A 13,024-nucleotide genomic window follows, 5' to 3' on the forward strand; every position below is an offset into this window, starting at 1 on the left:
TCAGTGTCCCACTTCTTCTTAGCTAACCTTTTCCTCTTAACACACTTGTGAACTTCCTCATTCCACCGCCAAGTCTCCTTATCTGCTTTCCTCTTTCCAGATGACACACCAAGTACCCTCCTACCTGTCTCCCTGATCACTTTAGCTGTGGCTGTCCAGTCATCTGGAAAAACCTCCTGACCTCCCAGAGCCTGTTTCAGCTCCTCCTTGAAAGCCACACAACACTCTTCCTTTTTCAACTTCCACCACTTGGTCCTCTGCCCTTGTCCTCTTCATCTTCCTCACCATCAGAGTCATTCTACACACCACCATCCTATGTTGTCTGGCCATACTCTCCCCAACCACTACTTTGCAGTCACTGATCTCTTTCAGGTTGAAACGTCTGCACAAGATGTAATCAACTTGTGTGCTCCTGTCTCCACTCTCACATGTCACCCTATGCTCCCCCCTTTTCTGGAAAAATGTGTTCACTACAGCCATTTCCATCCTTTTTGCGAAGTCTACCACCATCTGTCCTTCTTCATTCTTGTCCTGCATACTAAACATGCCCATCACTTCCTTGTCACCTCTATTTCCCTCACCAACATGTCCATTGAAGTCTGCCCCAATCACCACTCTCTCACCACTACTAGGAATACCCTGAATCACCTCACCCATCTCCCTCCAAAATTTCTCCTTTTTTTCTAACTCACATCCTACCTGTGGGGCATAACCACTGACAACAATCAACATCACACTTTCAACTTCCAGCTTCAGACTCATCACCCTATCTGACACTCTCTTCACCTTCAGAACATTCCTAGCAAAATCCTCCTTCAGGATAACTCCTACTCCATTCCTCTTTCCATCCACACCATGATAAAATAGCTTGAACCCTGGTCCTAATCTATAAGCCTTGCTACCTTTCCACCTGGTCTTCTGAACACACAAGATATGCACCTTTCTTCCCTCCATCATATCAGCCAACTCTCTAGTTTTCCCTGACAAAGTCCCTACTCTAAGTGCAGTTTTTCTTTTTTAATAAATTTGCAAAAATTTCTACATTTCTGTTTTTTTCTGTCAAGATGGGGTGCTGAGTGTACATTCATGAGAAATAAAATGATTTTTTTTTGATTTTGGCAAATGGCTGCAATGACACAAAGAGTGAAAAATTTAAAGGGGTCTGAATATTTTACGTACCCACTGTACTTCTAGTTGTATGGGCAGTAAAGGAAAACCTTTTGCATTACTGTGAGTACCCTCATCTAGTTATTTCATTCATTACACTGGCCAAAAAAGATTTTATATGTGATTATTTATTGATAACTGTCTTCATTTATGTAGTTAATTTAGTTTCTAGAATGTCCTCAATTTCCTCAATATATGACATAGTTATGAAACTAAATTTGTATGAAATTTTGTATATTGTACTGGTGACCTGTCCAGGGTGTAACCCTGCCTTTCACCTGAAAGAGAGCTGGGATAGGCTCCAGCAGATCCCTGTGACCCTGGTTAAGGAAACAGCGGGTATAGATAATGGACAGATGGATGGATTTGTATATTGTGATAAAAAACTTTATATATAGAAATTTTAGTATTTTGACTTGACAGATTTTATGTGCAGTGAGGAATATAACCACAGATAAGAATCTTGTAAATCTGTTAGACTAGTAATTCCATTATCATTGTAATGTCTCGCTGTGTTCCTGTTTCTTACCATTTGCATGCAGGCAACATGGCTTGTTTACAGAAACATTTTATTTGATTAACTATTACTTCATACCATTGAGATATATATAAATATATATGTATATATTTTTTTATTTATTTTTTTGTCCAGTTAGCAAATCTGCGGACCATTGGTGTGAAAGCCCTGACCTTAATTGATCTCCCTGCTTTTGGCACTGATTGTCTCAGAAGAGTGGTGTCATCTTTTGCATTTGATCATAATGAGAGCTGTTAATCCTCCATGACAACCAAGGCCACTGGGACAGCGGAGCAATGCTTCGGGCTGCTTATTTACAAAGACGGCAATAACACGGCTGGCTATAATTTTGAGCACATACAATTCAGTAGGAATTTTAGATTGCTAAGTGCTGTGGAAATCAGAAAAATGGAATCACATTTCCACAAAATATTATTCTAAGACTGCTTAGAAGAAATTGAATTATGTTTAGAAAATTCACGTCACAGTATTATAAAGCTGATTTAATATCACTTTGCTGTAAATGAATTCTTTTGTGTATTAAAATGTAGTTTGCAATTATGTCTATCCTTTTGAAATTGCCCTGACATGGCAGATCTTCATTGCTCATTCAAACATATAATTTATGAGTAGTAATGAAATGTTACAGGTTTTTAAATATTTAATAACTTAAAAATCACTTAAGATAATACATTTTTAGACAACTCCATTATCTGTGGACAGATTAGTCATACTGGGGCTTGTTGGCTTTTTGGCACATTGATTGTTTACTGATGCTCGATACTATACCCAAGAAACTAAAGTTTAGAACAAGGTCAAAACCACTGTGTAAACCTTTCTCTTCCTCATGTTTAATGCTATAGTTGATTGACTTTAACCTGAAATGTGGGTGATGTTGGTTGTAAACTGCAGATTTTAAGATGGTGTTAGTTATTGATCCTAAATGAAATATCTTCCTCATGTTTTTGGGAAACATTTCAAATTTTGAATGTGAAGAAGAATATTTGGCCTTCAGAGTCATCTTTTGTTTTCTAAATCACGATTTATTGCATTTTTTTATTATTATATTTTTTTCTATCTTTGAGTTTGCCAAAACTGCACTCTTTCATGCTTCCTCCTTGACAATTTTTTTTTGAATTGTACTGAAGTTGCTAAAGATGAAATCAAAGCTGACTGAGAGTTTCAAAGCCCATTGTTATGACTGTGTGGTTGTTGCCTCTCTATGGTCCTCAGGAGCAGAGTAGATGTCTGTTAGTTAACGTTTACAGTTTTAGTTAACTTTTGCAGTTCTCAAAAGTATTAGACTACAAAACTATACTAGGAACAGAACGGGCTAATATAAAGAGAGGGCAGAGCACCACAACTTGTTTCTGTTTGCTGCTCCAGTGCTCTCATCTCTGCATCTGACCGTTAGTGAATTTGGCTGAACTACAGCTGAACCAGAGGCTTGGTACGACCTCCTCTGCTTCTGTCCAGTATGATCAGCTTTGCCTGACAATGCTGTCAGCATCCATGCAGGAAAGCTGCTCCATGGAGCGCCTAGATTTTATTAGTGTGACTAGTACAGACACTTTTTATTTTTCCCTGGGTTGTTTTCATATCACCAAAGAACAAAGGCATTCAAATGTGCGTCTTGCAGGTAAAACATGACTCATCTAAGCTCGTGTTGGAGTTACATGTGGGGCAGCAGCTCTGCATGTAACTTGGACGTACAGACTATTGTAACTTGATGCAGGAATAATAATGCAGTTCATAACTGTAGGTAAGGTTGTTTTAAATGAAAAAGAAACGTGTTAATAGATGAGAAAAACCATCACTTACAAGCACATGACAAATTAAAATAAAAAGTAGACTGTCACTGTATTTACTATCTTTTTTTGTATGTTGGCAATAGGGGGTGCTCAAGTCAAAATTTTTAAATGCACAGAGGGGCTTTAACATCCTTCATACTATTTAAAAGTCAATATTGTAATTAAAAACTGAGTGAATAGATCCAAAAGTTCATTACAATTGATTTCCCAGCATTCCCTCATGCCTTGCCCTGCTTTGAGATTGAGCTGATTGGGCGCTATTCAAACAACGTCCCTCAACAAAACATTTCTCAGTAAAATTTCAAACAACTCTCAACCAAATTCATGAGGAATCGGAAGGCCCCAGAGACATTTGCATTGATCAAGGATTTACTTTCACACACACTCCCCTTCTTTCACAGGCTGTGATTCAAGGTCTTTTTGGCTTAGCTTCTAATTCCTGCTCTGCTGTTGGAGGGTTCAAATACACCCAGGGCTGCATCTCTAATGAAACTCCCAGGGCCAGCCAGTATCCCCTTTTCTAGACTTGTCTTGCACACAGGATTACGCTCCTTCAACAGCAGCAGTAGCTGGGATTTATTACCATCTTTGTAAATGTTTTGTTGTGTTTGCAAAAGAGTTTCACAATTATGATCATGTGATGGATAGTTCTTTCCCATGTCAACTGCTTACAATCTTGGAAATCTCCTGCATCTAAGACCTTTTCCTTCATGCTGTGGGACATCGGCTTAAGTAGCACTGGCACGTTAATGCTGGTGGAAGATTTTTTCTTGCCTCACAACAGGGGCTTTGCTCATCCCTCATCATATGAGGTTCTCTCTTCAGATCTCCTTGTTTCTTCACTCATTTTTCTCTGGATCACAACCTCAGTTTCTTCACAGCTCTTCCCACTGTCCATCAAATGGAGATCTGTTTCAGTTGCCTTGATTTCATCCATTCTCTTTACACAGCTTGCTCATCATGTCATCTGTGTTTACTGACAGTCTTTGTTTGCTTGTACATGCTCATCCTCTTGGTTTGCTTTGTGATATGATTAAAAGTGGGCTGGTCCAGAAAGGCTGACTAAATTCCTCTCTAACAGGGTGGAATCAGCCAACAGAGCACTGGGTCTAATCTGGCTAATGAAGTCAAATGTAGGCGTAATAAAGGATTATAGATTACATTACATTAACACATTACCTTTAGCCAGGTCAACAGAAAGATAATCTGCACTGTGATGGTGGTGGTGATGCCATTAAAAACCAACAGCTTAAATTCACCCGTATGACCCTTACAAGACACTGACTATATATACAGACCAATGGAACTTTTAAGGTGAATCCAAATCGCTGCTAGCACATTAAAACCCTCATAACAGTAATTTTCAGGGAGGAGGATTACATGGTCTGCTATGAATTTTAAAAAGTCTGACTTAACATCTTGGAAACAATTGCAGTTTCAAAAGAACATGGTGATCAAACTATTAACAATGACACTTTTCTTTACTGAAATTTTGTAGAAACTGGACATGTTATTGTTAAGGCTAATAGGTGGCTCCTGTCAGCTTCATTTTGCAAAGATCATTTTCATTGTAGAGGTTTTTATACTCCTTTACTTCAATCTCAATCCTCTGATAATTAAAATTAAAAAAAAAAATGTACATAACATCACATTTTTACACTGATATTTAGACAAATACTGTGGGCAGTCAATTTAAAGTGATATTCATGTGCCTTTTCTAACTGTAAATACTATTAAAATACATTTATAGAATATTTATTAATCATATTGGAAACACATGAAATGCCACAGAAAACACATAAACGTTGTCACATTTTCTATTCTGGATGTTATTTAAAAACCTTGAGCAATGAATAAACTTTTAATGATCTTGTATGAGAGAAATTGTAAAAATGGCTGACATGCTAAGAGCTGAAGGAATGGCGTTGCAGCGCTGCCAAACGCTAACAGGTTGAAGAAGATCACAAAGCAGGTTAATACCATTATATCCTCAAAGGCAAACCATGCAACAAGCAAAGAGAGGATGGCTTTGTCTGAAGCTGTTAGCCACAGCTTTCTACATTCAACTGATGGAACGTAAAAGCCACAGGAGGAGGCTGGTGTGTCTAAAGGGAACATCAGTGCCATCATTGTGAATGTGCCCACCCCTGACTTTGTATCCAGCGATAAAATGATTCTCTGCATAGTAGGGCTTAAAGTAGCAAACCATGTCAGATTGTCGGTCCCCAGCTAGCAAAATTATTTTCCTGCAACTCCTGATTTCCTCAAAGTCCTGATCATTTGAGATTTTACAGCTTCTTGGGTCTTCAAATAACCTCTGATGAAAGGACAAAAGCACATCAATGATGTGTTAATGAAAAATATGCTTGTTCTGTATGATAATTTCAGAATAAAACCAAGGCTGCTTAAGTTCAATGCAGCTTAATTATCATCGAATGTCATCCAGAAATGCAGGCTGTATTGATGTAGAAAAGGAAATGTGGAGATTGCACAGTTCATAAGCACATTAAACATTAAAACTAATTAGAGCTGCTCATTTTTTTTTCAGTTAAGCCATTGTAGAATAAGTACATTAGTGTCTGAAGCGGGTAGAGAGGGTATTGTGTTATGTTGTGTTGTGTTATAGAAAACAGTGAGATTACTATATATTTGACATCTTAAGATAAAATTCAGCCTAAGGATTAGAAGTCTTTAGAATAAATATGAACACAACAAATATTATTTTCAGATAATGAGATAATTGACCTGTCATTACAAAACAAAAAATGATGAGAATTCAGATAATGAGAACAGAATTATGATCTTGAGATAATAGACATGAAAAAAGGGGTGAGCCACTGCAGCTCTGAGCTCCCGTAGAATCAGCTCTGTGATGACTAATCTCCATTTTAGTAGCAGTTGCATTAATGAGTGTACTTAATTTTCCTTCTTTGTTTGATTCCATTTTTATTTATTTATTTTTACTGCTTTTTGTCTCCAGTTGCCATTCTCCTGAAGGATGACTACTTTGTAAGAGGTGCTGGACTGCCAGGTCGTTTTAAGGCTGACAAGATGGAGTTTCACTGGGGCCAGAGTAATGGATCAGCAGGTTCAGAACACAGCATAAGTGGCAGAAGGTTCCCTGTAGAGGTAAAACATCCTGTCTCTGTCGCCACAATACACCTTGACAAATGTGCAATATGGTGCCTCAAGGGTCAACACTGAATGCAGGAGACTCTGAAAATTGTGGCACTTTTTTTTTTCTTTTTTAAGATGCAGTTCAAATTGATATTCTCCCTAAAGTAGTGAAATCATATCTTAAATAAATATTCAATTATTGGAGTTATAATTAAGGGCATAAACAACAGAATGAAAGTTAAACCATGCTGTCGCTTGTAGATTTGGCTTAATTCTTTATGGCAAGGATTCAATAGAGCTTGAAACATTCTGCAGTTATTTTAATCCTCACAAGCTCAGAAGTGTCATAGAGTTAGTACAAAATTCAGGCAGCACACTGATGTTTCTAAACTTATAGGGGTGGCTGTAGCTCAGGAGGTAGAACAGTTTGGCCATGAACCAAAGGGTTGGTGGTTTAATCCTCGACTTCTCCAGTGTCGAAGTGTCCTTGGGCAAATTCCCTGACTGTGTGTGAATAGTATAAGAGAGCCTTCAGTGCACTTGAATATAGAAAAAAGCTATAGAATCATAAAACTATTTAAAATCCAGTTTTAAAAGTGATCAAAAAAGTTGGAGGTAGTTGGTTGAAGATTGGGGGGAGGAATTCTCATAATTATATTCTGAGACTAAGTTCCTAAGTTATCAAAAGCTATTTTGAGCAAAACTGAGCATGCTGAAGTGGATCCACTAAAAATATTCAAGTTAAGCCAAAATAGAGGCTTCCATAATAGTCTCCCCTGGTATTAAATGCACCAAAAATATAACAATTGAGAACAAAAAAGTACCCACACTGCTATTTGTCCCCAGTTCTTATTTAATTGTGCCTGAACTTCACAACGTTTTGACAAATGTTTTAAAAGTGAAGGTGTGGATGATTTTGTACATATAGTCAACTGTGATTACATGCCACACATGATTTGTAAGTTGGACAATTAGCAGTATATATGTGGAAACAAAGTGGCTGATTAGCTCGTTACTATGTGGCCTTTATAAATATCAGTGCTTTATTATAGCACCAATACAAGATGCATACACACACAGAAAAGAAGAAAATATATAAACAGACATAGTTAGTGCAGGTCATCAGTGAATTAACATTCAAAACAAACAGAAACAAAGTACATTTATTTAACAATTACTCTAATAGTGGAACTATTAGAGTTCTACTGTTAATCAAAACACAATAAAAACATATTTGATCTTTTAATTCAGTAGCAAGGTCATCATATCAATTAAAGTCAAGAGAAAAGGTGTGTGGAAAATCAAGTCTTGTTTTGAGAATTTGAATGTACTATTGGTGCTTGCTCGTAAAATGTTTGGTTGCTGTTGATTTTACCAATACCATTAGTGCCTAAATAAATACAGAACAGATAGTAAAAACAAAGGGAGAATAGCCTACAAGTGGTAAAGGGAAAGCAGAAAAAAATCAACAGACATCACCAACTATTGTAGCACAGATATAGAGGGTATTAAGTGTGGAACCTTTTTGTTATTATTTATTCTGGCTTGTGGATTAAAGCAAAAATCCAACTTCTTTCATGTGGTGCAGAAAATTAGTTACTAGTGCCTTTCAATTTTTTATCATTTACAGTGCCATTCACATTCATATATAAAGCATATTTGCAAATTTGACATTTTTAGAATATGTTTTGTGTTTTTTTTTTTTTTTTCATACCAGCTATATTCTCAAATAATTGCTGTAAATATTACTGTTTGCGAAAATGGGAAATGCCTGTCCATCCTATCTCCAAACATGCAGTGAGAGTCCTGCTGTCTGGTTCTTGCCCCTGATTTTGGATCCCTCTTTCCAGGCATGGCTTTTGATACTGAAAGGCTGAGTAATTAGATTTATTTTTTGCCACATCATTTTGTGCTCAGTATAGTGTTAAAGGGCACCGGATTATATACAGCCATTATAAAGCTGTTGTGCATATGGTGCCTTTGATGGTGTACTTCTAAATAACATGATGGAATTCACTTTAATGACCAATTTGGGAAGCTGAGCGAGAAACAAGAAAATTATGCCCTCCAGATCCATCATTTATAGATGTGAGATATAGATTTGTAGCTTAGCATGTCTCTGTGTATACACCATGCTTTTTTCAATGATCTGTATGTCAAAGTGGATTCCAAAGCTGTTGTGCTTGAAAGGATGATGCTCTTTTCTTTGAATCTTTGCTTCAATCTTTGCTGAAAGCATGGTAGAGATCACAAATAAGGCTCTGCTATTTGAATGCAAAGGACAATCTGCTTTGTTCTTCATAATCCAAATGATAGGTAACCCTCTTTTTGTGTCATTTATTTTAACATGCCCGGCAAAAACATGCAACCCAGATAGGGTTGACCTTGATGAGATTTTTTTTTTTAAGTGACACTATGCAAAACTGTTCCCACAAATTTACCACATTATGGCCAAGAATTTACAGAATATACACTCATAGAGGTGTTCTTTACCAGTGCCAGTACAGAAATTCAGTAGTCTGTACTGATACTATGAAGTACAAAAAGTGATATTCCCTCCACAGATCAGCAAAAAATTATTGTATTTATTTATTGTAAACTATGTTATGTTTATGTGCACCACATACAAAGAAATTGCAGAGCGGGAGGTCTGCTTTATAAAAATTATTTTATCAGTAGGACAGTGTGCATGTATCAAACATGATATATTATTTCACATTGTAGACCAGAAAGTGAAATAGTGAAATCAAATGATGAATGGTTGGAGGGGGATATGGTTATGTAGGATCTAGCCTTTGGCCATTTAACTGTTCCTCCCTGAAACATGTGGCATTTTCATTTTTTATGTTTATGCCTTGACAGAATTTGATGTATTTGGGATTATATGATATCTGACACTACATGTAAAGCAAAATTCTACATGCTTCAAACTGTTTATATTTGATGTACCCAGTGATCGTTCATAGCCCAAGTTGGCTTTTGTTTTGTTGCATCGATGGTTTGTTCTTTGAGAGTTAAGAAGCATGACCTTGGAGGTTGAGCTTCAGGGCTTATTTGTCTCTTTCAGACAGACTGTTTTTCCAGTCTGCTGTCTAATTATCTCTGCACTCCAAATGAGTCACAGTCAACCCTGAGTCGCATACAATACACAGCATAAAGCATTTGCTCTTACAATAAAGAATAAATCTCCAAATTGTATACCCCACCTGTTTAAAAGGTGGAGTAAACACAAATATAGTTGACACATTGGTATAGAGCTGGGAAAGATAAATTCAGTGACCCTGTGCTATGAAGCTGCTTTACCAAGGTAACATGTTCATGTTAAAAAATAAATAAATAAATAAAAAAACAATGGGACTGCTCAGCCTGTGGCTCCTAAGCTTGACATTAATCTAACCAGTCTTTTTCATGGGAGTGAAGTGGGGAAATCGATAGATGGGCCACCTGTTCGCTCAAACAGCACAATGAAAAATGAAACATTTTTTTCTGCCTCAGGGTACCATAGGGAGATCTTTCCTAATAATATATTATGGTGTCACCAAGGGTAGATTAATTATACATGGATTACAAATCACACCTTGGAAGGGTATGCTTTTGCACACAGTACTGCAGATGTATGAAGTGTTAGTATGGCTGTACAGTATTGTACAATTCAGAAAGAGAAAGCATTTGAAAGCATCTCTTGATTAAGAGTGTACAGTAATATTTGAGACTAATCGTGATGGATACTGTGACTGATGGCAAAACACAACACAAACTGATAATTAAGGAATTGATTTCCAAAATTTAGGAAATATAATAAAGTGTTATGTAAATAGAGAAGTACAACCAAATGCAGAACATAATGAAAATACAAGCACATACAGAGACACATTAAAAATACAGACAGCACAACTAAATAGGGGACCCAAAACAAAACCCTTAAATGCCTCCTAATGAAGGAGTTGTTGCCATGGTTGGTGAAGCATGGAGCTAACGAAGTCAACAGCCCGTCAGTAGTTTTGGAAAATAAACAGACAATGAACTGGAGGCCTAGTAAGACCATTAATAGTTCAGGTTTAAATTAAATATTTGAAGTAATATCGAAATCTTGCAGTCAGAATTGATGAAGCTGTCATTTTTGTTGACATTTTTTCTGTAAGTATGTATCTTCTTAAATTACCATGTTACCATAGATCTAGTGCTTTCTGTTAAATAATAAAAGAATGATGTGTAATTAATCACAGCAGCTATCATAGCAACTGTGTCACATGATCCACATACTGAATACATTTTTATAAGGACGTGTCTTTTTGTATACAATACTGGAATCAGGTTGAGTATAGATTCACCAGGTACTTATTCAGTTCCTCAATGCAATTGAATGATATGTTGTGTTATCATTAGTATTACTGGTATTGTCTGTGAAATAAATAAGTGAATTCACATAAATAAAAGTCTTCTAGTAAAATGTTTTTTTAAGCATACATGGATAATGAATGCAGCATAATTATGTTTAGTGACAGTCCATCATCACTGTCCGTCCCAACATCTTATGCTGTTCTTTTTTAGCACAACACAATAGCACCCACTGTACAAATTTAGTGACACGTTTTGCTTCTTAAAAGGAGTGCTCTAGCTTTTTCGTAAGAAGAACAAAGAATGAATAAGGTGGACGGTTAAGTGTGATTTGGAGTTAGCTAATCATATTTACCCATTTACAATATGATACAGCAATATGGTTGTATAGTAGTAGTATAATGAAAAGAAAAAAGAAAAAAATGTGGTGTTGAATCTAAGGTCTCTCCATAGAAATGTATTTTTTGTATTCCTACAAAATCTTACTGCCCTGGGAAATCATGCCAAACATGACTTTGTTTTTCACCTGTTTGTGCTTAAATTGAACTTGGGAATGCAGACCAGCACCTAGTGCATGTGTGTGCACTCAATTTATGTGAGAAAACAGAAAAAAAATTAGGGCTATAAACTGAATTTAAACTAAAGAATGGCTCAGGAGATGTGGACTACATGAGCTGTCTACTCTACAGAGAAAAGTGGAGGTAAATTATAAAGCTCAGGGTTTTCTTGCTTTAGTTTCCACCTGTTCCCTCTGGTCTCTCACAAGCTGTCATTGGTTACTGGCACTCAACATTTTCAGACGTCTTTACATATTTCTCTGTACAACAGTATTTTGTAGTGACTGAAACAAATATATATGAATATTTCTAGATGTTTTAAGACACCCTAAAGACTGGTCAGACCACCTGTCCTTTCTCCCAAAAATAATCTTCTTTAAGTGATATCTGTCGATGAAGCTTATTCCAACACAGAATTTTGTGTCAGAGCTCAAAAACATGCAGTGAAACGAAGCATGCAATCAAGTGGCTCAAATCGCTTTTGGCAACATTTATTTTTATTGGCTACTATGAAAGGCTCTGATAATTCAATATCACATTTTCCAAAGTGTGCTGTTAACAACAGCAGGTCACATGAGCCAATCTCAGTGAGTAAATGAAGCCTAAGGGGGCCAGCTTAATTGGGTAATGTAGTTAATAACATCTGAAGGGTGATGAATGGCCAGTGCTCTTTCTTGCTGAGTTCTCACACAACAAATTAGTTCTATTAAAGGCTGCAGTTAAAGTAACTCCGAAGGAAACTGATTCACTTAAATTATCTGGATTGAGTCATTTTGTACCTGTTTTAGGCCTGCAGTACATTAATAGATTTATCCTTATTTATATGCTTATTTACTTTGGTTTTTTGCATTTGTGGTTAGCACAGCCAATTGTGGATGGAGTTTTCTTGTAGCCTTCCTTTCAAAAAATAAAAAAAGCCATGCATACCCTTTAATTAAACCAACATCTAGGGCCTTTTTTTATTGGCAATTAACTTGGTTCAGTGACATGAAAGAGTTTTTTCAATTTAATGCTTGAGACGGTGAGATGATGGACAGCTCGAATTGCTACTTTTAAAATCGTTACTGATTTTGATCAGTAGTACAATAATGTTTGCTTTTAAATGGTAGGAATAACTTTTTTTTTTTTCCTTTTCCTTTCTTAGAATACCAGAGTCATAACAGGTATATGATGTATTTTGTGTATAGCGATGTGTGAATTGTACCACACATCCTAGGCTTTGTTCTGAAATCAAAAGCAGTGTTATGGGTGATTTAAGGTTGTTTGAGAGCAGTGATTAGAATGACACCATTCTGTTAGATCTTAACAGAAAAAAAGCACATTCCTTCAGTTCTTACTGTCTGCTCCTGATTGTCTCTGTGAGGACAGTCACCCTGAGGAATGGGATGCTGTATTTCTCTAGCACCCTCCAGGAATGGCAGCACACAAAAAGGAACGACACAAATTATGGGAGATTTATAGGAGTGATAAATATACCCTCTTTTATGCCCCTCAAAACTGCTTTTCATCAGCTCCTC

At 36.6% G+C, this 13,024-nt stretch overlaps 1 protein-coding gene across 2 annotated transcripts in view; it reads left to right on the forward strand.

Moving 5' to 3' along the window:
- ca16b (carbonic anhydrase XVI b) overlaps nucleotides 1-13,024 on the forward strand; it is a 97,329-nt gene that overhangs the window by 54,746 nt on the left and 29,559 nt on the right. For both annotated transcript variants that reach the window (XM_026306406.1, XM_026306407.1), the window contains exon 4: nucleotides 6,476-6,624. In XM_026306406.1, the coding sequence (XP_026162191.1) occupies nucleotides 6,476-6,624 (149 nt within the window). The remainder of the gene's footprint in view (nucleotides 1-6,475; nucleotides 6,625-13,024) is intronic.

Source organism: Mastacembelus armatus, chromosome 5 (genome assembly GCF_900324485.2).
Source record: "Mastacembelus armatus chromosome 5, fMasArm1.2, whole genome shotgun sequence".
In the NCBI taxonomy this organism is placed as follows: domain Eukaryota; kingdom Metazoa; phylum Chordata; class Actinopteri; order Synbranchiformes; family Mastacembelidae; genus Mastacembelus; species Mastacembelus armatus.